Genomic DNA, 26532 nt, shown 5'->3' with positions numbered 1-26532 from the left:
CCACTGTTTTCCTCTGAGACTGCCAGCCTGCAGGCCGCAATGTCTCTGAAGGTTGCATGCAACTTTGGTTAATATGTTTTGCTGGGAAAAAAACAGGCATAAGACTGACCCTTCTTACCACTGAGACTATGGAAAGGAAAGGGTGAAGGGAAACAACAGTTACTCAGCCTTCTTACCACCTCCAGTTTGGTGGGTAGAGGCTGTTGAATTGGCAGAAAGCTGTCGGAGCTCTGAAAAATATTGTGTAGTCTCTGCTAGACCCCAGGGCATGAATAAAGGTGTTCTCAGAGGGGAAGTAACTGTTTCTTTGCTGCTTGCAGGGAAGTTCTGGGGATCGATTTCTCAACAGTTTATCAAGTTTCATGAAAGGCCTGGATACAAAGAACAATGTGAAGGTAAATTAACCAGTTCTCATTTCTGTGCCTGCTATTTGAAGCTCTGATGACTTGGAGTCACAGCAATTTGTCTTGGAAAACTTGGTAGACCAGAGTTCTCTGTATTTGCTAGTGGAGTAAATGTAGCTTGTAGTTTTATGTGGACTTCCTTAAAATCTGTTTCTTCTGTGGAGTCTAGGCCTATATGCTAAAAAGACTTCAGTGCTGAATCAGTGATAGCTTCCAGTAGCCTCTTCTGTTTATTGATTAAAGTGTGTGTTCTGCCCCTGAGCAAGCTAGCTGGAGTCATATGGAAAGAACTATGCCCTCAACAGAGGAAGGGATGTTCTGAAGGGCTTAGGAAGCTTTTGGGTGTCTGATGTGCCTGGTGCCTTTCCAATGCTGATGTGGTGTCTTGTAGGTGTGGTTTAACAACAAGGGCTGGCATGCCATTGCATCCTTCCTGAATGTGATCAACAATGCCATCCTTCGGGCCAACCTCCAGCAGGGTGAAAATCCCAGTGCTTATGGGATCACTGCCTTCAATCATCCACTCAACCTCACCAAGCAGCAGCTCTCTGAAGTAGCTCTGTAAGTTGTGACATGACTATGGATGGGTTTGGGCTCACTGCTGATGACTGAAAACAGGCAACATGGGAGGTTTTGGACCTACTGGACAAGACCTGGTGGACAGTCAGTGGCCTCTGCCGTTTAGGCTCTTTAACACGCAGGCCTTATTTTCTCTGGTCTGGGGAGGTGGCAGCCTGTGCTGCTGAGAACTTGCTGTTGAACAGCCCTTATGTACAAACTTTCTCTGTCCTCGAGTCCCTGGAAACTGTAGTTTTTAAGAACCAGTTCTTTTCAGGAATCAGACCTTCTGCAACTCTAGGAAATCCCTCTCAGCCACCTTCAGAAAGGTGTTTCACCATAAATATGGTCATTCTTTTGTCCTCACCATTTGACTAGGAACCTCTAATAGGTCCTGTTGAGTCTTGCCCACTGTCTCAAGCTGGGGCGCACACAGTAATACACAGGGTTAACTTCACTGAGGCATTGACTAGTCTACTCTCACTACGGTCAGAGTCAGAACTCATAATCTGTGTGCATATATATCCTTCAATCCATAAAACAGTGGCAGATAATGGGCAGGTACTTCTCATCTTTGAAACAACACCAAAAAAAGACAAACCCCAACAACTCCAGGAAATGGATTATGTGAGAAACAAAGTGGTGGTAATAAGGAAAGCAGTCTGTTATGCTGAAGGTATTAACCAGTCTGCAGGTTGTGATGCTATGCTTGAGATGCCAACAGACTGTGTATGTTCCCTTTGTTATATGGCTGGAGAAGAATTGTGCAGTTAAGAGAATATTGCATTGTAATTCATTACTCAGTATTCTGAGTATAAGGACAGACTAATGACAGCAGAAGAAGAAATAGTTTCCACCCTGCCCTACCTCAGTTTCTGAACTGCCTTATTTCATCTCAAAGGAGCAAGTACCAGCACACAAACAATTTGCTTTCTTCCTTTTTTTGTCCAGGATGACCACCTCTGTGGATGTTCTTGTGTCCATCTGTGTGATCTTTGCCATGTCCTTTGTTCCTGCCAGCTTTGTGGTTTTCCTTATTCAGGAACGTGTCAGCAAGGCTAAACACTTGCAGTTCATCAGTGGTGTGAAGCCTGTTATCTACTGGCTGGCCAACTTTGTGTGGGATATGGTAAGGACTTATCCTCTGTTCTGTTTTTCCAGGGTGTCTTGAAGTGCACAGTGCAATTTGTTCCAGCGGGCACTGCGTTATTTCAGTGAATAACAACTGTGACTATGACTTTGTGTTTTCTCTCATGGGGCAGTGCTTTATCTCATTGGGTCAAGGAGTATAACAGAGGATGGAAGGACAACCATAAGCTCAATCATTAGCACTCATTATGTCACTCTAAAATACTTGCCCAAAAATGTTTGTTTGTGTAGCCCCTTGTTCTGCTCTGTCCAAAGCAGGTTTTCTCAACCTGTGGTGCCTGAAACCTGTGAGAGTCTACTGACTACTTCTAGAGGGACAAAGAAATGTAAATTCACGTGTACTGTATTATGGTTCACACATATGACACTTCTAAGAGTCTTCCATTGAAAACAGCTTTGGGAACACTGAAGAAAAGTTTTGAAAACTATTGGATTAGAGCAGAAAAAAATCTCTCCTTTTTATGTCATCTGGAAAGAAATCTAAAGTCATGTTTTTCACCTTCTAGTGCAATTACATTGTTCCAGCCACACTAGTTGTCATCATCTTCATCTGCTTCCAACAGAAGTCCTATGTATCCTCCTCCAACTTGCCTGTGCTGGCTCTCCTCCTGTTTCTCTATGGGTAAGGGATTTCTTATCAGAGGATGACTGGGAAGGCTTTTAGACTTGGAAGGTTCTTACCTTACATTGCTTGCTGCCTTTTCTCTTGCCAGGTGGTCCATCACCCCTCTCATGTATCCAGCCTCCTTTGTGTTCAAAATCCCCAGCACAGCATATGTTGTGCTGACCAGTGTGAATCTCTTCATTGGCATCAATGGGAGTGTGGCCACCTTTGTCCTGGAGCTCTTCACCAACAATGTATGTTTTTCCAGAGGCTACTTAACTGTCTTGTGCTGCTAGAATCTAGTTCCATGTTGGTTCCATGGTGCCTTTAGTAGCCAGATCTCCAGAAAAGCTAGGCCCTTTATGCATTAGCTTCAGCAACAGTTTAAACACAATTTCTGGTGGAAATGGGTTAAAGCCCCCTTTAGAAAAGCTCACAGAGTAGTTAAGGTGGGGAAGGAGCTCCTGAGATTTTCTAGTCCAACCACTGAGCAGGATCCAGCTACAGCAGTGTATTGGGTTTGGATGGCCTGGTTTTTCATGGTGGGGGTCAAGGTCAAACTGCTAAGAGCAGGTTGCTCAGGGCCATTGGACTTTAAAATTTCCAGGGAGAGACTCCACAGTCTGTCTGGACAACTTTTTCCACTTTCCAGTCATTCTTAGGGTGAAAAAAGAAATAGAATTTTCTTATGTTCAAATGGAATTTATTGTATGTTCTTAATGAAGGGAATTTTCCATCTATGAAGGCCATTTAATCACTCAACTATTTAGTTGCCCTAAATTTTACCCCCTATTGTAGATACCTCTCTAACTATGGGAGCTTATGCACTTCAGTTTTTCAACACCACATGCCTCCTGGTGAAAGTGCAAGTTCCTCTCATGCTTGTAGACAACACAGGATGTCTTAGCAAGAGCACTGTTTGATCCGCAGTGGTGTGAAGTGTTCCTTGTGGGAGGAGGCTCAGGAGACACCATGAGAGTTACTTGTTGATTGTACCTCTTCTTGTGGGCATAAGGGCGCAGTCCTTGATGATGGTTCCTTCTGTTACAAAGCCTGTTCTAGCTCAGTAAAAATAAGTATACACTCAGAGATGAGTACCTGGCAGAACAGGAACTTAGGGTGCTATCATTTCAATCCATGGACTAAGCCAGCTGTAAGACAACAAAGGAAAAGTATTAGAGCTTCCAATATGGGACAGGGAGGAACTCCCTACAGCCACTGACATAACCAGTCTGTTCAAGTTAAACTTCCCTGTGTCCTCAGCCAGTAGCCTTTTTGCATATTGTTGTTTGCAACACTGCCTTTTAGACTGTGAGTGTTTGGAAAAACCTTTTATTTCAGTTTGCTTGTGTTAATAGCGTTATGGGCAACACAACAACACTGACTGTCCAGAGGAGCCGTGGCCCTGGCTCTTGGGAGAACATTTCTAATCCTTGGATTTTTGTGGGGTTGCAGTGTTGGGAAAGGAAAGGAGGGGTCAGTGACAGCATGGGTCAGTCTTGGTAGGTGGTGGCTGCTTTTAGCTCAGCTGGCTTACTGGCACTTGAATTTTTTCTTAACAGAAGCTGAAGGACATCAATGACATCCTGAAATCTGTCTTCCTCATCTTCCCTCACTTCTGCCTGGGCCGGGGACTCATTGACATGGTGAAAAACCAGGCTATGGCTGATGCTCTGGAGAGATTTGGTAAGTGAAATGGTGTTTCACACAGACAATGGCCTGAAAGGAACGGGCAAATCTAGAGTCTGCTCCAGACAAGCTCCTCTAACTTTTCAGGAACTGAAAGTGCACAATTTGCAGCACAGACCTGGTCAAATATGGCAAGTCATCATAGCTGTCCACTCTTAACTTGTTACGAGTAACTGGTAGATAGATACAAAGATTTTTGAGTTAAGAGCATTAAATAAAAATGCATAAAGACAATTGTATGGATGTCATTAGGCCTAGTGTAAGGAGTGGCTGAGGTTCTGGAAAGCTGGATGGATTTTTTTCTGGCATGCAGATGTCAGGTCTGAGTCATAGTCTTTCTGTGCTTCACTAACCTTTTGGACAGGTGGGCTAGCTCTTTGGCAGACTGAATTCTCTGGGCCTGAGTCCCAACTTCGCTACAGTAAAAAATGTGCCTACAGCCACAGTGGGCCCCTTGTGTGGTCTAACCTTTCTCTCTTGTAACTGGCTGATCACCAGTTGTCCCAGTGCCCAACCTGGTGAGCTCTGCTGGAAGAAATGCTAGCCTGCTCCCCTTGCTCTGGAAAAGTGATTGTGCTTTTAATCTCATTTTGGCAGGAGAGAATCGGTTTGTGTCCCCTCTGTCATGGGACCTGGTGGGAAGGAATCTCTTTGCCATGGCTGTAGAAGGTGTGGTGTTTTTTCTCATCACAGTGCTCATCCAGTACAGGTTCTTCATCAAACCCAGGTAGGTTGTCCTCTCTACTGTGCTGCTACAGGCAGGTGAAGTTTTCATTGGTGTCACCTATGAAATGGGGAGAATATTACCTATGAAGGGCCCTGTCATTTTCTGCTAAGGCTTTATCATGTTGCCTTCTTCAGGCCTGTCTATGCCAAACTGCCTCCTGTGAATGATGAAGACGAGGATGTAACCAGAGAGAGGCAGAGGATAATTAGTGGAGGAGGACAGAGTGACATTTTGGAAATCAAGGAGCTAACCAAGGTGACAGAACTTCTGAATTCCTACTCATTGACACACAGCTATGCATTTCAGTGTGCCTTATCAGAGGAATTTAGTGGGATCAAAACTGGATTGAGCTGGGAGTCCTGCAGGTGTACAGCTCTGATTAGAATTCTTTGACGTTGTCCTTCTCATTCTTTTTTCTTATGGTTTTAGATTTACAGAATGAAGAGAAAGCCAGCAGTTGATAGGATCTGTGTTGGAATCCCCCCTGGAGAGGTAAGCTTATTTGTTAAATGGATTGTTTTGCTTTTACTGCAGTATTTAGGAGCCACAAGACAGCACAGGGTAGAGTAAGATCAAAACTAGATGAATGTTCAAATTGCACCAAAGGAAAGTAGAAGCTGAAGCAGTTTCTGATTCTATGTGTCTCTGCCTTTGAAGAAGATACTTAACTCTCAGTGACTGGGACCAGAAGCCAAACTCCAGTATGCCAGGTTTGGCACAGATCAACTGCAGTGACAGGGTATCAAGGTGACATTACAGTTTGTTCATCTTCCCAGCCTAAAGGTTTATACTTAAAATAAAAATCCAGAAGGTTTTGTTTTCTGAAAATGGACTTCAGAGTCCCTCTAGCTGTAGTGAGTGTCAAGTTTGCTTCTTCCCATCTTGTCAGTGCTGAAAATGATGCAATTGAATCCTTTTCTCAAATACACTGTGCTCATTTGTATCCCCAGTGCTTTGGACTCCTGGGAGTAAATGGTGCTGGCAAGTCATCCACTTTTAAGATGCTAACTGGTGATACAGATGTGACGGGAGGAGAAGCTTTCCTCAAAGGAAACAGGTGAAAGACAGTGCATATTTTCTCTGCTTTCTCCTCTAGTTTTAACAGCTTTTTTTCAAAACTCTGAAAACATCAAAACTCTCTTCCACTTTTCAAGTTTACAACTCCTGGCATCTGTTTCAGCCCTTGTTTGAGTCTGGTAAAGTATGTCAGTGGCCTAGGAAAGTTGATTTAGTCTGGTAGTCATTTCTATGCAACTGCTCTTCCAAGTTTAAATGTCAATTAAAAAAAAAGGAGGAGAAAAGGAAGAAAGATAAAAAGTAACTTGATCAAAATGGACTTCTATGATTCTGTATTTTTGTTAGTTCAGTAATTCCAGGAACACTGTTTCACACTGTTTTAACATCTAAATTAGCAGCATATGCTCATAAAATCCTAACAAAGGTTTTTTTCTTTTACAGTATCTTGTCCAACATCCAAGAAGTTCATCAGAACATGGGCTACTGCCCACAGTTCGATGCTGTTAATGAACTGTTGACAGGGCGAGAGCACTTGGAGTTCTTTGCTCTCCTGAGAGGTGTTCCAGAGAAAGAAGTCTGCAAGGTAAATGAAATACCACAGGACCCACCCCAGTGACCTGCTTGCAAGTTCTTGGTTGCATGCACCCTCCCTGCAATTCATGTAATGCCATGATGTGAAGCTTTTGGAGATACTGTATAGTGAAATCTGCCCCCCCTTTCCTTCAGGGAAACCTAAGAGTTCCCCTGTTTTTTCAGTGTTGCCTGGAAAACTGTACTAAATGGAAGGGCAGATAATTTAGGTCGTGTGTTCTCATAGTGAATGCTCTTTTCCACTGAACAACTTTCTTCCTTTAAGAATTTAAGGGCTGTGGAGCTGCAGGTCATGCAGGACCTCACTCACTGTCAAGTGTTAATTCTTTAAAGTCCCTGGAAACAAACACTCTGTAGCTTAGCAGAAGCCTTGTGCTGAGTTGTAAAAGCTTTCCAGTTGATCATGGTGCATCATTGAAGTGCTGCTATTTCAGCATTCAGGCATGAGGTTACAATAACAGTCTTTAGGCAGTTGGTGACAACTGCCAGTACCATGCAGCACCCTTCTCTGTTCTGTTTCCTGGAATTAACATTTTTTACTGTATGAGACCTGCATGCTCTAGGTAGATGATATCTAGGGTAATGTCTAAGTAGCATGAATCCTTCTGTGAGGGTAGACGTGATGGGTGGAAACTGCAATCTCCTCCTAAGATTGCTGCCAAGTTCTTCCATGTGATGCTCTTACCAGCTCCATATAAAAAGGGACCCAGTTCTGGGTGTGATTTGAGTAGTAGCTGAATCTCTTCCCCATAGCACACTGCAGGGCAGCAATGCCTGTGTGTTGGCACTATTAGGGATACTGCTGAACAACACACCAAATTCCATCTATCCAAAGGGCTAAGATGCACCATGGTGTGATGCCTGTGGGTCAGTCGTGTCCATGTGTCTGCTGTAAGCCCACAGTAATAGGAAAGCTCACTGAAGCTGGTGCTGCTAAAAGCACTACACTGTTGGTTAATGTGGCTTCGCTGATGTTGAACTCATGCCCACCAGCTGATAAGCTGCATCCATTTGATTTTTCAGGCCTCCTGAGGACAGGGTTACATGTATCCTGATCCAGAGGTGCACAGGTTGTTTCAAAATCCGTGTGCATGCCATATTAGATCCTCAGATGAATGGCATTTCTGAAAGCTGCTTTTGAAGCCAAAGCTTGTAAGAAAAATCTTTGTGCAGATGTTGGTATGCTTGATTGAAGGTGATGTTCTGTGTGTCATAGGTTGGCGAGTGGGCAATTCGGAAACTGGGCCTTGTGAAATATGGAGAAAAATATGCTGGGAATTACAGTGGAGGGAACAGACGCAAGCTTTCCACAGCCATTGCCCTCATTGGAGGGCCACCTGTGGTGTTCCTGGTGAGTCCAAAACCTTTGCTCATCAATATTTTTCTTGAAAAATAGAAAAACATGTTGAAATGAAGACTAACTAAAAATCCAGTGCATAAATTACATTGTCATTTTAGAAAATAAATCAAATTTGCTTATTTTCAATGTTTCCATAATCAGGAATGAACAGGTAATTTCAAAGATGAGGTATTTTTCATCAGAATGTAGAAGCATAATCTGTTTTTTGTATACCTCTTGCAGGATGAGCCAACAACAGGGATGGATCCCAAAGCGCGTCGCTTCTTGTGGAACTGTGCTCTGAGTGTAATCAAGGAGGGGAGATCAGTGGTGCTCACATCTCACAGGTAAGTAGCAGCCCAGTTGTGTCATACCTTGGCTTTTACATCTGCCAGGGCTGGGTGCTAAGCTCAGCCTTTCTGCTCTGCCCTTCAATGCTGCTTGCAGTACTAATGAAGTTATTTCTGCCTGCAGCATGGAAGAATGTGAAGCTCTGTGCACTCGAATGGCAATAATGGTCAATGGGCGATTCAGGTGTCTGGGCAGTGTCCAGCACCTAAAAAACAGGTAGGTGCGGTTTTTTTGCTTACATCACAGAGTTTGCATTTTTAGGGATATACACATAAGCTTAGTTCCTCATGCAGCATTTCCATTGCTATTCTGACTGTAGGAAATGCTGCTGGATTTTTAGCATCACTTGTATTTCAGAAGCGCTTAACTCTTGTACTGACATTTTTGTTTGCAGGTTTGGAGATGGTTACACCATAGTGGTGAGAATTGCAGGGGCAAACCCAGACCTGAAGCCTGTTGAGGAGTTCTTTGGGCATGCCTTCCCTGGAAGTGTCCTAAAGGAAAAACATCGGAATATGCTGCAGTACCAACTTCCCTCTTCACCATCCTCCCTGGCCAAAATATTCAGTATTCTCTCCCAGAACAAGAAGAGACTCCACATAGAAGACTACTCCGTTTCTCAGACCACACTTGACCAAGTAAGTTTTTAGTAGCCTGGATGCCAAAAAGCTTCTTTTGCAGAGGTAGGAGTACATCTTCCAATTTAATTGACCTATCTTATAAGGGCATTTAAGTTAAGTCAAGTACTGAATCTCAGGACTATTTCAGGATATCCAGTGCTTAAAATCCCATGAATTAATTAAATACTATGGTGGTGTTTAACATGGCCTTTTTTTTTTTGTAGGTTTTTGTAAATTTTGCTAAGGACCAAAGTGATGATGACCATACTAAGGATCTGTCATTGCACAAAAACCAGACTGTGGTAGACATTGCAATCCTTAACTCCTTCCTGCAAGATGAGAAGGTAAAAGAAAGTTGTGTGTGAGCCAATTTCGTCAAAGAGATGATGAGCAGAATGCAAACTTCCTTTTCCTGGGATAAGATACTCCCAAAGAAGCTAGAGGAAAAGCAACTGGACACTCTACTGATAACCATTCAATGCAATGCAATTCAATGCAATGAAAACAATTCCTTTACAGGGGCAGTGCCTCATGGAGTCGTCTTGTACTGTTCTCCAGTGAAAGACTTGAACTTAGCTCATTACAGTATAACTCTGAAGCTGTGGTAAAGCACCCACGAGATGCTGTGGGCTTTCAACTATACTGTATCTTGTTCTGTACAGTATATTTTTATTAGGGTTACTAAAATAATTCATTGAGAAATCATGGCCAGTGGTTATTTACAGATATTTGGGACTTGCATGTTTTAGTCTTTAGAACATTCATGTCAGGAGTGGGAATGTGCTGGTGCTATATCCATTGCTGGCAATGAATGCACCAAAACAGTCCATGGCAAGAAAAGTCACCACCAGTGTTGTAGCCCTAGGTTGTAAAAACTTACCTGTAAAAACTTACAAGCTGGCTTTCTCTAGGCTGGTGTAGGTCAGTGGTGACACAGCTGAGGCCACGAAGCAGTACTGTGCAGGTGGGATGGCAAGAGACAGGCCATCATAACCACACATCTTCGTCAGCAAGTGGCGATACACAGAACTGTGAACCCTCCAAATGCGTGATTGTCCCACCAGCATCACAATCAACAACATACTCTGACCAGGTGTTTGTGCAGTTCAGTACTTTCCTGCTCCTCTGAGGTACTGTTGCAGCTGCATGAACATCTAATAGAAAGAAGTGGGTGAAAAGCAGACATAGGGTTTGGACCACAGCAGCAAACTCAGTAGTTGTACAAGCTGCTAATGCCAAGAGCAAATTCTAAATCATGAGCTGTCGCTCAGATTTGTAATATCTGCTCTTTAACCCCTGCTTTGCACCAGAAAGGTACCCAACATCTGGAATTACTGCTTAGCACAAGCATGTTGCTGGTCTGGCTTTGCCAGATAAAACTAGAAATGAGATGTAGATTTTTTTTTTTAAACAGTATTATTTATGACTTTAAATAGGTAGGTAGCATAATTAGGGATTGGAAATGCTTTCAGTTGATCTTTGTAGCCATGGTATTTCTTTACATTATGCCTGTAATGCTATGCTCTCTTTCTGTCCACATGGGTGGATAGCTGCATTCATGATCTGACCATGTTCCAGATTCTAGCAATCAGCTGCTATCTGCAAACAACTGCAAGTTGTTCACCTAAAATTTTCCTGTTTGGAAACTGGTGTAACATTAATGTGTAAGTTTCTGCTTCTGTTGTGCAGTGTAGTTTCAGTCATTAGGTGATCCCTAACTGGAGTATACACCTTTATTATACATGTGACAAACAACTGTTTCAGTAAAAAATCCCCCTGAAGAACAAGAGAGTTCAAGATAGTAGTGCTACAGTTCATCAGTCAAGTTTTTCAAGTTTTACAAAGCCAGACTAATATTAAAGGGGAAATTATATAGTAAGAACAACCAATTCTTGTTCACATTGTACAACGGTCATGGGAGAGTATGCTTTTAGGGCCCCTTTGTGTTGCTTTTACATTTGAAAATTGGTTCAGTAATGTGGTTTGAAAACAAGTGCAGTTCCTGAGCTGTTCCTGTATGCCATGCCTCTGCCTTAAATACCCACAGAGGTTCTGCACTAGTTTTGATGCTACTCCATGAATCAGTCATGGACCATTTTCTTCTGTGAATGACCATAGCAGCCCAGCAAATACTGGCATAAGCCTGAAGAAGGTTAATTACATATTTCCAAGTATACTTGGTAACACTGACCAACTCAATATTTTTAAAACACAGTTAATCTAAGTTCCTTGTCCCTCTGTGTCCTGCCTTGAGGTAAAGTAAGAGCTTGGTTCAGGCTCTGCTGAAGTGCCTTTTTCATACTTTTTTTTTTTTGTCTGTATAATTCATTGCTAAGGGGATTGAGAAAAGGAGTGTAAAGGGGATTGGTATACCTCACTGAAAACATACTTTGTTATTACCTTTATGACATCATCACTCTATGGGGATGAGTTACGGGGTGATGAATACACCAGACTTCCAGGTGCAGAAACAGCAGAGCTACAACCATGACTACTCCAGAACCCGCTGCAAGTATGTTGCCATATCATTTAAACAAGTAGCATGTCCTGGAGGCTTGCCACTGCTAGAAGTTGCTATTACAAATCAGCATTACATCGAGTGAAGTGAAGGGCTAATGTTTTGCACTGCACCAAACTAGTGCATGTAGAGCTAGAACGAGTTCTAGGAGGATTCAGATTTGGTCCTGAAAGGGCTGTGGTTTGCTCTTGGTAACTGCTCATTTAAATTATTCATGTATCAGGAAACAACAGTTACATGGTAATATACTTCCCTCAGCCCACCAAAAAGATTCTTGATTTCTATTGCCCCATGACTGTCATGCTTACAGGGTCTGCTATCTGTGACAAAATATTGCAGTAAATGTGGATATTAACCAAACTACTTCACAGCTCTGATCTACATTGTTTGTACTGAACAGACAGCATAATGCAACACTGGCATGAAGATTGGTCATGGAATATGTTCAGACAGCCACTAATTTTTACTGAAGTATGTGTTGGGGAAAAATCACTCTAGAGTCATACACATTATATGAACCACTTTTGATAATGAAACTACACTGAGGTGTTAACTTATTTTAAACTTCAGTACTATTGACATGTTGCATCCCTCTTTGTAGTACATTTGTATTTCAGTAAGGAGTTGTTGTATTTTCCCCATGGTTAAACAACCACTGTTGAGCTTATCTTTCCCTCCTGAATTATAGTTGGTCCTTCGTTCCAAGCACTTTATGCTATCTGTAATGGGATCTATTTTTGCACTGGAATATCTGTTAACTTTGCAAAAATCTACAGAGATTTCACAACGGAAATTTCTAAGTTAAATCCTTAAATGGATGTTTTCATTAAAAGCAAAAAAAAAAAAAGTATATATATTTGTATTTGCTAATATCTGTTATATGAAGTATTAAAAGGCACTCTAATTGCCTTGTATTAAGTAAAAAATAAAGCTGTTATAGCACCATTGGTCTTCACAAGTGTAATTTTTGCATTTTCTATTTCAAGGAGCATTGCTAGAAGCTTTTAGTTTTGCCTGGTTTTATTTTGTTCTTAACTTTGATGCATGAGATTTCAGTAGCTCTAAAACCAGGTATGGAGTAGATATACTATTTTCAGGTAAATGAGGAGATGCAAGATATAAAGGTAAGTGCTACATTAAACTTAAAGTTAGTAAATGAAAAGGTCTCTAGCCAGGGATTGGTTAACTGTCAAATCCAACTGCAAAGTGTAACAAACCTCTCTGGATGTTTAAATCCCAACTCAAGGACCTGCCTTTGATTTTTATTACAGATAATGCAAGTTGCTGATTGCTTCTCCTTGATAAAAATACCCTATACATTCATTTGAACAGTAGTTTACAAATGAAAGCAGAGTAACAGTGTGATTGCTCAAGGATAAACTGATACTAAAATGATGTCTCCTACTGCCTGTAGGATCACCATTAACCAATTTCCAGTATCTAACCCATTCTTGAAGTTACACTCATCAAGAAAATTCTTCCTGATATAGGAAGCAAATTAGAATTTCACAGAATCACAGAATAAGATGAGTTGGAAGAGACCCTAAAGGATCACCAGGTCCCATTCCTGGCCCTGTGCTACATCATCCCCAAGAATCATACCGTATGCCTAAGAGCATTGTCCAAACACTTCTTGATCTCTGTCAGGCTTCGTGCTGTGATCATTTCCATGGAGAGCCTGTTACAGTGCCCAGCCACCCTCTGGGTGAAGAATCCTTTTCTAATACCCAGCCTGAACCTCCTTTTACACAACTTCAGGCCATTCCCTGAGGTCCTGTCACTGAGTTTCAGAGAGACAAGATCAGTATCTGCCCCTCCTGTTCTCCTCAGGAGGAAGTTGTAACTGCAGTGGAGTCTCCCCTCAATCTCTTCCAGGCTGCACAAGCCCAGGGACCTCAGATGTTCCTCATTCAGCTTCCCCTCAGGGTCCTTCACCATCTTTACTGCCCCTCTCTAATGGCTTAATATCTTTTTTACATTGTAATGATGCCTTAGGATTTTAGCTTTTTTATTTTTCATATATTTGTAATCCTGCAATTCTTTCATGTACAAACTCCATATAGAGCTACTGTTTTCCCATTTTGGTCAGAAAAAATTCCTCTCCAGGCCTGGGAATCAAGGACACCTTAGTTTCTCAGGCCCTAAGAAATTTAAACAAAAGTGAGTTGGCTTCATCTGCCTGAAATGTATCTTTGATAAACCTAACTGCTTTCTATTCCCCTTAATTTTGTCTAGCCTCTGTTTTCAGGTGGTCCCAAAAGGCATCAGTGGCACCCAAAGCTGCCCCCAGCACTTGAGGTGAGGCTGCCCCAGTGCAGAGTAGGACAATTCCCTCCCTTGCCTGGCTGTGATGCTGTGCCTCATGTCCCTAGGACAGGGTTGGTCCTCCTGGCTGCCAGAGCACTGCTGACTCATGTTCAACTTGCCACTCACCAGGACCCCCCAGGGCCCATTCCTGGTGCTTTCTAACATCTTGTTCCCCAGCCTCTCTGTACACACACCCAGGGTTGCCCTACCCCAGGTGCAGAATCTGGCACTTTGAACTTCATGTGGTTGATGATTGCCTAGGCCTCTTAATTTCCTGGGTTTTCTGTTTTGATCTAGTGTCCGTCTGGCACCTCACAGCTAAAAACGCAGCTCTGCTCTACCATCTTGAATGTTCTTACTCTCAGTGCTGGTGTTACAGAAAAATAGTTTTAATTAAGTTAATTAAAACCAAACAAAAAATCCCAGTGAAACAATTCTTGCATTCAAATTAAAAAAAAAAAGTCCTTTTAACTCTCTCTTCCCACTTTTCAGCCCATAGTTTCTTTAGTAAAGAAAAAAAACCTTCCTTTGAAAGAACTGTAGTAAGGCAATGTAAGGCTGGTTCATCAGCTCTTGGTACTGTTATGGATAAGTGTCAAAATTCATATTTGATTTAGGTGAATATCAAATGTAATATAGTATAAAACATATTAGAAGCAGTTATAGGAATTAAAGGATTGGGTTTTATGTGGGGACCGTGTCTGGACATGTTTCAGAGAAACCAGGGGAAGACGGCCGGCAGGATTGAGAAACCGGCACACACACACATACCTCACCAAAAGACTACATTTACATGTGAAGCACAGCAGTAACTCAGGGTTTCGAGGTTTTTAGTTAAGCAAAGAATTACGCCATCCATCGACAGCACACCTGACTACTCACGACCGGAGGGAAGGAGCTCACACTATTCAGACTTATAATCTGTTTCTGGGAAATCTCTTAGTTTGTAAAAGGGACTTCCAGTAAGGGATGAATATCTGGTATTTAGAATGTTAACAAGGATATCTCTCTCGGTATGGAATGGTGTGGATTGTCAGCATGATTGTTTGAGTCCTGTCTAGCACAAGACCGGAAGTCGATGAATTATTCCTGAAGACATCGAGAGCTGGACCATCTTCCATCAGATAGCATTCTACTAGACGGGAGAAACCTTTGGGACTTGCTTGAAGAAAAGCAAGAAAAGGACAAGAAAAGGACAAAGGACTTCCTAGCCCGCGGCAAGAAAAAGAGTATAAAACCTAGGTTCGAGAATGCAATGGTGTGCCACTACCACTCTGATGCATGCAGGGGCTCAGAGCTGTGTAAGTGCGTCACCCAGGGTCGAGTCCTGGGCTAGACTCTGTCCGATCCGTGGCTGACCGAAATTCGGTCATTTGAACGCGAAATAAATTTTGTACTTTGTTATTATATCATAATTTGGCTCTTGCAAATTATTGATAAAATTAGATTGGCAGTTTCATTCATAACAGTACCTTCAAGGATGATTTGTAAAATATAAGACAGGAGTCTCGGAAGGAGTGTTTGTTCCACCCCGAGAATGCTAAACATGGCTTTGTTGGAGGGAGCAGTGTATGAAGACATGCATACAGCAGCTACTCCCTTAACTGCAGCAGCCATATCCCATGCACCACCTGAGACACAAGCATAATGGCCCACAGCTTGTTTTAGTGCTTTCTGTGAGATCTTAATGCACTTTAAAGAAGCAATAATCATTAGGCAAACTGCACTAAGATACTTCAGTACTCAATTGCTCATTGCAGATCCATGATTAACGTGTAGAAAATCCTCCCAAGTGCTCTGCGATTTACAGTCAATACATATAAATAGCAGAAGAGGGTGCTCTGTACCACTGCATGCAAAACAGAAGTTTGACTTCTCAGCCCATGTGCTCTCTGCCCTACTGCTCTTCACTCTAGCTTGCTGGTTCTAAAGCAGTTTGTTGTTGACCAAAAGACAAGACCTGCACAATGAATATTGTACTTTGAGAATGAGATTTATCATTTCATAGTTAAAAAGTGTAAGAGCTTGAGCCATAAACACTAAGAATTAATGCTTTATGCTCATTTATTTAGCTTTCAACAGTCTGACAAAAAGCATTTCAAAGAATGACAGCACATGTAAATCAGTTGAGTCCGATGACACAATTGAACAAGAAGGACTAATCACCTTTAGCACCCCAAACAAATATTAAAATACCCAAGCCAAAGCTTGTGTGGATAACTCACAGTTTTGAGGCAGTGTTTAATGAACAAAAAAAGGCTGAAATGAGCCATAACAAATTATGTAAAAAGTCTCACGGCAGAACTCATGAGGATATACTACCTAATCAGCCCCACTGTTGCATTTAAGTGCAATTCCAGCAACACTGATGTTGTACGTTGCTCAGAATTAATATAAAGTGTGCCAGTGAGAAGTCTGATTAAAACACAATTGGGTAAGATATATGTGGGAGCTTTCCTTCTTGTAACTGTATGGAAAAACTAAGATGTGATAATTATAAGAGGCATCAAAGTGTGTTATAAAAATGATACCATCCCTGGCTGGAATGCTGGACACGAGCACTTAACTTTCTCAGTTTGGTAAGTGATCTAGCTATGCAAAAAATTATGAAGAACTTAGGGATTAAAATAGAAGGTTGGTGACGCATGGTTTGTGTCATGATATGGCTCAAGTTCTTTGTCCTGGAGATGTAGAAACATCACCAAAAACTTCTGTTTAACAATTGGTATCAGAGTGCTGATTTACACTGCCAGTGGATCAGCATTTTGCATCCATTTTTTGTCCACTGAAGAACAGCTCAGCTCATGAGGGTATGGGGGCCCATGTCACTTGCTGACAGCACTTCCATCTTGTCTCTTCTGCCATCAGTTACATCCTCTAGAAGAAGGTTACTTCAGTGGCGAGCATTGCAGAGGAATCAGAAGCATATTTTGCTGGGACTCCAAGAATCTGACACTGTCACGCACTGAAATTAAACACATGTTTAATTAAGACAGTATTCTAATGAAAAGTAATACTTTTCTCAGCATGCATGCAGGTAACACAAGTGAGTTCTCTAGAAACATCATGTCTTACCAGCTGCTACAACTCTGGCATCTTCATGGGCACTGTGTCTTCCTGCTGCCCGCTGATCTGGGCTCTCATTCCACCATAACACATGGACTGAGAAAGTACAAATAAAGCCAGCTGAGCACTATTATGCTGCAATACAACATGTACTCTAAGTCCTAGCAATCTGCCTTCATCTGTTAGATGCCTTGCAGCTATCAGAAGCAATTCTCCAGGCATGCCAGTGAGATGGTGGGATGATCTTTCACTGAGCCATTGCATGGTTTGACTTTAATATCAGATCTGAGTCTTTTATGATTGGGGCAACTGGCTTAAGCCTATAACCCAGTACACAAAGCTGGGTTCAAAGACTGTTTACAGGACCTCAGTGATCTACACCAACATTTTCAGCAAGCTGGCCAATCCTGATCCAGAACGGTGGCTTGTCCCTCTGCCTCTGCCCCTTCCTATGCCAAAGTCTGTATCAGAAATTGATGAGTACCTGTGTTAAGTAATCCATATTCTGTGTGGAAAACACCGATCAGCTTGGTGTATCCTGTGTTGACATGAGCATTGATTGCAGCTTGAAATGCTTCACCCCACAATGCTGGCCCACCAGGCTTCATCTGGAAAGTAACCCATTCATATACACCTAGAAGAGAAGGCAAACACTACCACAAGGAAGGAAATAGAAATTAATACACCAGATCTTGAACCATGTCTCATGGCCACAGTGTATTTGCTTGAGACCAGTATAACGTTTCCCTGTCATATGGGAACAGCAGGAAACTGCCTCTTCCTCCCAACATGCACAAGAACTCACACCTTCCAGAGGCTCACAAGAGCACAAGCTCACTAACAGTTCAAGTGTCAATCTAAGTACCAGGGCCCTGAAGAACAGAAGGCTTCATACAAAACCCAACTTTGCAATTTCCAATGCTGCAATGGAGCATTTTTCCAATGGAGACTGGGATATTCAGACTACTTTGCAGATACCACAAGTGCTCATACTTGTTTGAGGGATGTGGGTGTCTGCTTGAGGAATGCTGGGTGTCTTTTCTAAGACTGAAGATGTTTTCTGGCACTGAAGTGGTTTATGACATTACAAACTCCTTTGACTCCTGGCAGTTTGTCACAGTAAGATCTGACAGCATAAGCAAAAGAGAAGGACTAGTTTAGCACCTCTGCTGTGCCAACCAATCTCCCTTATTTGTAGAGAAATGGCATAATTCACCAAAAAACTCCAGTCCTGCTAAAAGTTATTTGTCTTCTTTCTGTTCAGGTAGTTACTTCAGATCACAATTGTTGACTCAGTAATAGAAAGCCAGACACTTGCTACTTGGCAGTGTCTGGTGTCACTCTCCAGCAACAGGCTGGAGATAAACTACAACAGTGTTTGAAGTCATCTCTCCAGACTGAGAGAAAACTGCTTTCAAATTCGACAGCAGCAGCATAAAATTGCGAATCCAGAATAAAGGAAATAAAGAACAAAGATTGCTGTAGTTATATATGTGCTGAGGGCTGCAGCAAGGTCTGCTCCCTGTCACTTCATGCAAGCAAGCCTGCCGATGTTCATAAATTGGGGAACAGTCAATATTACTAACATCAAATTTGCCACAGAGAGAATTAAAGTACAAAGAGACATGACTTTTACACCTAACCTGTGACTATTACAAAAAGGGGCATAAGGAAGAACTGCAGAACTACAGCTCAGTCAGTCTCACCTCTGTACCTGGCAAGATCAAGGAGCAGATCCTTATGTTTGACTTTCATGTATCTTTAAAAAAGTAGGGAATCTTTTAAACTTTATGTGAAAGAAGCAGTAACATCAAAGCAAATTGATAAGAGGAAAATCTCTGTGAAAGAGAACGACGATTATCCAGGAAATGCCCTCTTGCTGATGGACAGACAAAGGAAGTCCGGAATGACTGCTCTGACCACTACTATGGCACTGCCATTTCGCATATTCATTTAGCAAGTCACAATCCTGATCATTAACAACCTTGATGATCAGTGCTCTAGTCAGTTATTGATGTATGTTAGTGTAAAATCCTTCCAGAAACCTCTGTTCCTCATTGTGTTATGTCACTTTTTCCACATGGGCGCATGTACATGCATTTGTTACGTAAAGGGTCATAAAACTGTGCAATACCAGGTTTAAACTTTAAGCCATTTTTTGTTAGTGTTGGTAGCTTTAATCAGCAAAAGAAAAGATAAGCTCACCCCCTTCCTTTGAAGGCTTCCCGAGCTGACACCAGGGCACCAGATAAGCAACCTCATTGTGCTGCTTCTCTACCAAGGGGAGAGCCGCAGAGATGAATTTTCCCTGCCAGTCTTTGTCATTTGCTAGTGCATGCCGGACTGCTGTTCTGTGGGCAAAATTATCTGTAAGGGAAAAAAAACCATGAAAAAATGCATATGATGTCACATCAGACTCAATCAAAATGTATAATTGCAAGAAGGCAAACTACACGTACCTAATTTTGAAACTGGTATTTTTGGACATCATATTAGCTCAAAGCAGATGTGGTAAGTTTCCCTTAAATTCTGCAAAACTTCCTTTAAAATCTGCTTTAGCTCTCAGAATAAAATGGATTCAAGCCAAATGGAATTTTCCAAGAAAGTTTACAAAAGAGTTAAAGTAAGTTAAGTAATTTTACTGTTTAAAAAGATTTACACATTGCAGGGACTACTGGATGTGGCAACAGTTACCAAGGATAAGATTTGCAGAAAGCACAGTGGATATGGAAATGAAGCGGAAAAAAATCAGGAGAAGTAATAGTCTACCAAGAAAAAAAAATTAATAATTAATAAATGTGCTTTGGCTTATATAAAGTGACATTAGAAGTGTAGAATTAATGTTTGTGTATTCAGCTACATTAAAAGATGTTAAATGCCCAAAAGCTAAACCATTTCTTCTTTTTTTTTTCTTAATGAAAAACAAATCCACTTAATTAAGAGTGTGAATTTCAATTGCTTAGGCTGCAGTGGCATCTTAAGCAATATATTTATGCAGACAGCCTCCAATATTACAAAAGAAAAATCCAGCATCAAAGAATGGGAAGAACTTTGAGAAATATCAGTATCTTGGGACTAAGAGGTAAATATAGAAATTATTTAAGCAGGGATCTGATGAATCAAGGAGGAAGGATGTTGTAAAGTTTGTTCATTTCTCAGATCATAGTGTGGTCTCGGGCTGAGGGGAGGAACCACCTCAATTAGACAGTAAAACACTGTTAGGAAACAAAAGGTATAGGTTTTGTCTTGGTTTTGCATTTTAAAGGTCTCCCATAGATTTTTTTTTTTTAATCTGGAGATAGTCACAACAGCCAAGAATAAAATTTTCTGAGAAGCATGACAACTTAAAAATGCAAGTAAACTCAAAATATTGACAAATGAATGGTCCTCTCTTGAAGGAAAAGAAAGATATGGCTGCCCAGGTCATGAAAAATGTTGAGGTACTCAATGTCCTTTTTTGCCTTGGTCTGCACTGGCAAGTGCTCCAGCCAGACCACGCACGTCACAGAAGGCAAAGGCACTGTGAGAATGAAGAACCACCTGCTGTAGGAAAAGTCCAGGTCTGAGACCATCCAAGGGACATGAAGGTGCACAAATCAATGGGAGTCAATGAGATACATTCATGGACCCTGCGGAAACTGTCAGAGGAAGTAGCTAAGCCACAATTCATTGTATTTGACAAGTTATGGCAGCCCATTTTTAAAAAAGAACATAAGAAGAATTGCAGAACTATAGCTTGGTCAGTCTCACCTCTGTGCCTGGCAAGATCAAGGTGCAGATCCTTATGGAAAATATGCCAAGGCTCATGGAAGGCCATGAGGTGACTGGTGACAGCCAACATGGCTTCACTAAGGGCAAATTGCATCTGACTAATTTTGGCCTTTTTTGATGGAGTTACAGCTTTGGTGGATGAGGGAAGAATGACTGACATCAGAGGAGGTGACAAAGATGATCCAAGTGCTCAAGCACCTCTCCTGTGAAGAAAGGCTGGAAAATTGGGGCTCTTCAGCTTGAAGAAGAGAAGGCTCCAGGGAGACCTTACAGTAGCATTCCAGCACCTAAAGGGAGCCTATAAGAGAGCTGGAGAGGCACTTTTTACAAGGGCATGCAGTGAAAGGACAAGAGGGAGTGGCCTTAAACTCACAAAGGGTAGATTTAGAATCACAGGATGGTTTGGATTGGAAGGAACCTCTAAACATCACGTAGTTTCAACCCCCCAGCCATGTGAGGAGACACCTGCCACATAGAGCTCCATCCAGCCTGGCCTTGAATACCTTCTGGGATGGAGAGAGATTTAGATTAGATACAATGAATCTTCACTGTGAGAATGCTGAGGCACTGGAGCAGATTGCTCAGAGAAGCTGTGGATGCCCTGCCCCTGAAAGCGTTAGAGGCCAGGCTGGATGTGGCCCTGAGCAACACAGTTGAGAGGAACCACACAATTCTCTGATTCCATGATTCATCCAACCAAAACAAAAGGGGTGATCATTTAATCTAAACAGATACTGTGACCACACTGGAACTTCAATGAGCACACTGTCTCAACATGCAGATACACCTGGACCGCAGCAGGTCCTCAAGGGGAATAATACACAAGTATCACTTGTGTATTTGGGGAATTAACACAAGTATCACCTCCCTTGGGCTCCACAAAAGGCACAGCTGACATACCTATTTTTTAGCGTAATAGTAGCTTTTTTGGCTTACCTGCACCTTCCATGTCACCACCAACTCCAACAAGATAAAAAGTTGATTGTACTGCAAAAACTGTATTGCTAGCAAGGTTTAAGTTGCAACAAAAACACTCTGCATGCCTGAGAAGTCAGACCTGGTGGAGTGGCTTCCTACCTCAGTACAGGCTCACTGCACAAGGAGTTCAAGCATGCAAGCTACATGCTCATTTTTTTATGGGAGTGACTGGTACTCTAAAATACAAGAACAATTATACATGCATATATAAGCACACACAGACTGCACATGTGTGCATATTTCCTTTTTTCCATTAGCTTCGAAAGTTTCAAGAATTTGTGGAACTGACCCTAAGTTAAAAACATTTACCATGAATGAAACACTCTGCCACAGTTCCTTTATTAGACCTGTTTTGAACAGAGACTGCTGTTCAAGAACGTTTGTTAACTTTCTCATCCCAACACACCAAAGTTGTTCTGACAAGCTCTGAAGTGTTCTTGTCGCTAATTAACACAGGAGCAATGTTTTGGGGGCACCTCCTTACAATGAGAGCAACAAATAAAAGCCAGATAAGCATTCCCCTCACCTTCTTGCCTAGGAGACAGGGGACACAGAGAGAGCAGAGCAGCGTGAAGGGATGCTGACCGTACCATACTTCCAAATGTGGAACACCTTGTTCATCGCTCCCAGCTCCGAGTACCAGAATCCCACCAGCTCCGAGTGGGCAGTGCGAAAGTGAAAGTACTTGTTGACCAATTCCAAAAACTCCTTCATCTTCGCTGGCTTAATATCATATGTGCGAATTTCGTAGAAAATGCCATTATTTTGTCTGGGCCCTGTAGCAAGGCGTACCTGAAAGAAAACAGTAAGAAAAAATAGTAAAAATAATTCTCAAGCCAGAAAGTTGCATTCTGCCTAATTTTTTTTAAATTAATGCAATACTACAGAAGGATCTGTTATTGCAGGTTGGGAGAGGGGTGGTTACTTCATGATGTCCACTACAAAAGAAGTACCTTTTGAGACTTTTCTTTGGAAGCAATTCCAATGCTCATTGTTTGCTGCCACTCCTTTTGTCAATGCAACAGGCTGTAATGTGTCTTTTTTTTGATGCACTCAGCTTGTTTAATTATTAGCTCATAACAAAGCAGGATTCGCCTTTTCTCAACCTCTTCCTCAGGAAGTCAGCAGCAAGATTCATTTGGCTAAACACGTTATTCAAAAGCAAGGCTGCTGAGATGCCACCAAAGAGGAAGCAACACCAACATCTGCCTGTGCTGCACTTAGCCAACCAACTCATGCTACTGCATTGTGTTTTTTCCAGGGACAACCATATACCAGTACTTGCAAATTACGTATTATTGGCAAGTGAGAGAAAAAGATACCAGCACTTAGGAAAGAGCGATTCTTTCCAACACAAGATTGCTGAAGTCCACATCCTAGCCCTTTACTGACTGCTTCCCAAGGGCTGATCAAGAACAGTTTTACTGTGCATATTAGATAAAACCCTTTGGGAGTCCCAGACTAAGTGAACTTTTGCAGCTGCCTCAATAACCTGGAACATGCTACTCACCTCTCAAATAAAACATGAAAAATTAGGGCCAAAACACAGATTTGGCCTTAGCCCATGTTTGCTTGAGGCAGCTACCAGATGGATTTTGGACACATCCTATCTCACATGAATCTGCAGGCATGAGCACCATGCAACTCAAGTCACAGAACAGAATTGTTTATGTTTAGAAATTACTTTAAGATCATCCTATCCACTGTGAATCCAGATGTGCCATGTCCACCACTAAACCATATCCTCAAGTGACAAATCTACCTGTTTTCAAATACTTCCAGGGGTGGTGACTCCACCACTTCTCAGTGGTTTCAGTGCTTTACAACCTTCCAGTGAATAAGTTTCTCCTAATATCCAATCTAAACCTCTCCTGGTTTAGGCAGTTTGAGGGAGAAGAGCCTGACCCCCCCCATCTGGCTGCACTTCCCGGTCGCTGAATACAGAAGTGAAAAAAGGCTTTGTTCCTCAATGGCCCTTTGCAGCATGACACATCCAGTATTGGCTTCCACGCGTCACAGCTCTTTGGGGCTGCCATGGACCCTTGCAGGATCCTCACTGAGTGTGTGGAGCCCGCACGAGCGACCCATTCCACACTGGATTTCTGCGGGAAATGAGAGGTCCTGAAGGTTTCTGCTGCTTACACAGACACTGGGACACTGCAGGACCACTTCTGTTCTAGGGAAGGGCAGTGGAGCTGGTGAAGGCTCTGGAGTACAAGTCCCATGAGGAGGAGCTGAGGGAACTGGGGGTGTTCAGCCTGGAGAAAAAGAGGCTCAGGGGTGACCTTATCACTCTGTACAAGGGCCTGAAAGGAGGGTATAACCAGGTGGGAGTCGGCATCTTCTTGCGGGCCGAGGACAGTGACAAGGTAAGAGGGCATAGTCTCAAGCGATAGCGGGAAAGGGTCAGACTGGACATCAGGAAGAAATAATTTACAGACGGGGTGACGGGACATCGGAATGGGCTGCCAAGGGACGCGGTGGAGTCGCCGTCCCCCGAGGTTTAAGGAAAGGCTGGACGTGACACTTGGCGCCACAGCCCGGCTCACCGGGCGGCGGTGCTCGAGCTGGGCCGGACTCGCTGATCTCAGCAGTCTTCTCCAACCGAATCGATCCCGCGACACGAGGATGGATCCCAAAGGATCCCCACACGACTCCGGGCAGGGCCCGGCGCCCGGCGCGCCCCTGCCCGCGCGCAGGCTCGCGACAGACGCTGTCGCGACAGCGCCAGGCCCCGCGCGGAGGGAACGGCCCCGCCCCGCCCCCCGCCGCTACCTGCGGGCCGGCGCGCGGCAGCGCCAGGCGGGCGGCGGCGGCGAGCGGGCGGCGGAGCAGCGCCGGCGGCAGCATGGCGGGCACGGCCCGGACACGGCCACGGCCACGGCTACAGACACACACACAGACACACACACAGACACCGCCTGCCGGGGGGCGGAACGGCGGGCGGAACGGGGGGAGGCACGGGGGGCGGTGGAGCCGCTGGGACCGCCTCTGCAGCCCGCCCCGCCGCCTGCGCACCGCGGCGCCGGCAGGCGGGCTGGGGGCGGACGGAGCAGGATGCGGAAGGCATAGCCCTTGTGGTTTTACGCTGCGCTGGTGATAAAGCAAGTCGCTGCTCAGCTCCCCCCCGCCCCTCCCTTTCCCACGTCGGTGGAATGCGGAGGAGAATCGAATTAAAACTTGTCTGTTGACTTAAGAAGAGGTTAATAATTGAAGCAACAACAACAACATGCGCAGCAATGCAGCTGCTCACCACCCACTGATTCAGCCAGAGCCCCCTGGCCGAAACCAGATCATCCGCCCTTCCAGCTTACTCCCCCCAGTTCAAATGCCCGGCGTGACTTCCTGTGTGTGGGACGCCCCTTTGGTCAGTTCGGGTCACCTGTCCCGGCCATGCTCCCTCCCGCTTTCATTTGCGTGCCGCCGCCTTGGCGGAGCATGAGAGAAGGGGGGAAAAAAAGTCCTTGACGTAGGATAAACACGACTTGGCAAAATACCAAGCCACCAGTGTGTTATCAACAGCGTTCTTATTCCAAATCCAAAACACAGCCCTGTAGTAGCTACTGAGAAAAAATTAACTCTACCTTAGCTGTAGCTAGGGGCAGCAGCTGAGAATTGCTCATTTAAATTATCTGGCGTGGGTGCCTGAAATGTGGTATCCGTGCCTCTGCCCATGCCCCTGAATACAACAAAAAGTATCCTAGCTGCTTGAGCAGGATAGGCTGCCCTGGGGCAAATCCCTCAGTAAAATCACCCACACCCCAGGACCAAACTTCAAACTGATCACACTGATCCTCCTTTGCAGAATCAAACTTAAAATTTTGCAGATACAAATCCTTCATCAGCAGTACTCCTCTGTAAGAAAGTCACATGGCACTCTTTCGGGTGAAACCAGAGGTGCCAGCGGTGCACAGCGACAGGAACTCCCACCTGGTTACGGCTTTGGGCCCAGTTGCATACTTCTTCCAACCGCACAGTTACCAAGGGATGAGATTTGTTGCTGAGACTGTATCTTCGCAGGGTCAAATATTGACTAAGAGGAATATAAAGATAAAATTTCTTCTGTTATCAGTGCAATCTAGAGTTCTGCCTTGGGAGACAAATCAGCTCCTAGCAAAGGATGCTTTATGGAAGACTACCTAAATTTACAAGTCATCTTTTATGATTCCTCTCAATAAGGGCAGCACTTTCCTTCTTCTACACCAAATAATTACTTTTGAGGGTATCTGTATGGAATTAAATGTGATAAGAACAATTACAAATTCATGCCTATGGAGCTCTCATGCTTTTTCTCATAATGAACAAATTTTCATTTTGTTAAAGACAAATTCAGGAAGAAAGATGGTCCAAATTAAAATATGATTGAAAAAGTTGTTCTAACATATTAAAAGAGTATTGTGGAAAGAATGAAGCATCTACATTGTGTATATGTTATATATTATTTTGCAAGTGGTTGCATTTGTTACAGATTTTTTTTGCAATATGGCATAAAATAAGTCTCAGAGTTTCTACAGCAGAATCACATAATCACAGAATAACATGAAGTGTGATTACTGACACAGTTGTTGCCACTTCAAAATTGGTTTAACACAGACAGGTTTTTTTTATTTATGAAAAATTACGTTTCAGCTGAAGGCAAAGAATGAGATGGCAAATTCCAAAATATTTAAACTTCTCCATTGTTTATCTCATTGTGTGATTGGAGTAATGCTCTTAATAACCATGTTGTAGTTCAATATTTCTTCACATTTTTAAGAGATTTTATTTTTATTGTTTGAACATTTTCTGTGTTTGCTTTCTCATCAGTAAAGTTCACACAAGCCAGGATTTGAAGTGAGTAGAG

The 26532-nt window shown here is 43.0% G+C and overlaps 2 protein-coding genes across 8 annotated transcripts in view; one reads left to right on the top strand and one right to left on the bottom strand.

The window, feature by feature from the left end:
- ABCA1 (ATP binding cassette subfamily A member 1) overlaps window positions 1–12512 on the top strand; it is a 92639-nt gene extending 80127 nt beyond the window's left edge. For all 5 annotated transcript variants that reach the window (XM_038123695.1, XM_038123699.1, XM_038123694.1 and 2 more), the window contains 16 exons: window positions 321–395; window positions 796–965; window positions 1914–2091; window positions 2618–2733; window positions 2825–2969; window positions 4278–4401; window positions 5002–5131; window positions 5266–5386; window positions 5561–5623; window positions 6082–6188; window positions 6590–6731; window positions 7956–8090; window positions 8322–8425; window positions 8553–8645; window positions 8824–9067; window positions 9274–12512. In XM_038123695.1, coding sequence (XP_037979623.1) covers window positions 321–395; window positions 796–965; window positions 1914–2091; window positions 2618–2733; window positions 2825–2969; window positions 4278–4401; window positions 5002–5131; window positions 5266–5386; window positions 5561–5623; window positions 6082–6188; window positions 6590–6731; window positions 7956–8090; window positions 8322–8425; window positions 8553–8645; window positions 8824–9067; window positions 9274–9414 — 2088 coding nt within the window. In that variant the 3' untranslated portion in view covers window positions 9415–12512. The remainder of the gene's footprint in view (window positions 1–320; window positions 396–795; window positions 966–1913; window positions 2092–2617; window positions 2734–2824; window positions 2970–4277; window positions 4402–5001; window positions 5132–5265; window positions 5387–5560; window positions 5624–6081; window positions 6189–6589; window positions 6732–7955; window positions 8091–8321; window positions 8426–8552; window positions 8646–8823; window positions 9068–9273) is intronic.
- A 3408-nt stretch (window positions 12513–15920) lies between these two features.
- Window positions 15921–24539, bottom strand: LOC119695371 (protein NipSnap homolog 3A-like). Of its 3 annotated transcripts, none has more exons than XM_038123704.1 (6): window positions 24465–24539; window positions 22280–22481; window positions 19146–19307; window positions 17425–17574; window positions 16950–17036; window positions 15921–16839 (listed from the first exon to the last, which is right to left on the bottom strand). In XM_038123704.1, exons 1-6 carry the CDS (start codon window positions 24537–24539, stop codon window positions 16763–16765), a joined length of 753 nt encoding a protein of 250 aa, XP_037979632.1. In that variant the 3' UTR covers window positions 15921–16762. The 3 variants fall into 3 exon arrangements, with proteins under 3 accessions (XP_037979632.1, XP_037979634.1, XP_037979633.1); XM_038123706.1 differs by lacking the exon at window positions 24465–24539 and adding an exon at window positions 24239–24386; XM_038123705.1 differs by lacking the exon at window positions 24465–24539 and adding an exon at window positions 22643–22696.
- Window positions 24540–26532: the final 1993 nt, after the last annotated feature.

The sequence above is a fragment of the Motacilla alba genome, chromosome Z (genome assembly GCF_015832195.1).
Source record: "Motacilla alba alba isolate MOTALB_02 chromosome Z, Motacilla_alba_V1.0_pri, whole genome shotgun sequence".
Lineage (NCBI taxonomy): Eukaryota > Metazoa > Chordata > Aves > Passeriformes > Motacillidae > Motacilla > Motacilla alba.
This window is presented reverse-complemented; position numbering and strand designations above follow the sequence as displayed.

Bases quoted from the DNA above. Each gene is read 5' to 3' on its own strand.
- LOC119695371 (XM_038123704.1), bottom strand. From the start codon at position 24,539: ATGCTGCCGCCGGCGCTGCTCCGCCGCCCGCTCGCCGCCGCCGCCCGC. The intron at 17,575-19,145 runs GTGAGCTTATCT...CTTCTCTTCTAG, and splicing joins GAAGCCTTCAAAGGAAGGGG to GTGTATATGAATGGGTTACT. The intron at 17,037-17,424 runs GTACTCATCAAT...GTACTTTCTCAG, and splicing joins ATATGGATTACTTAACACAG to TCCATGTGTTATGGTGGAAT.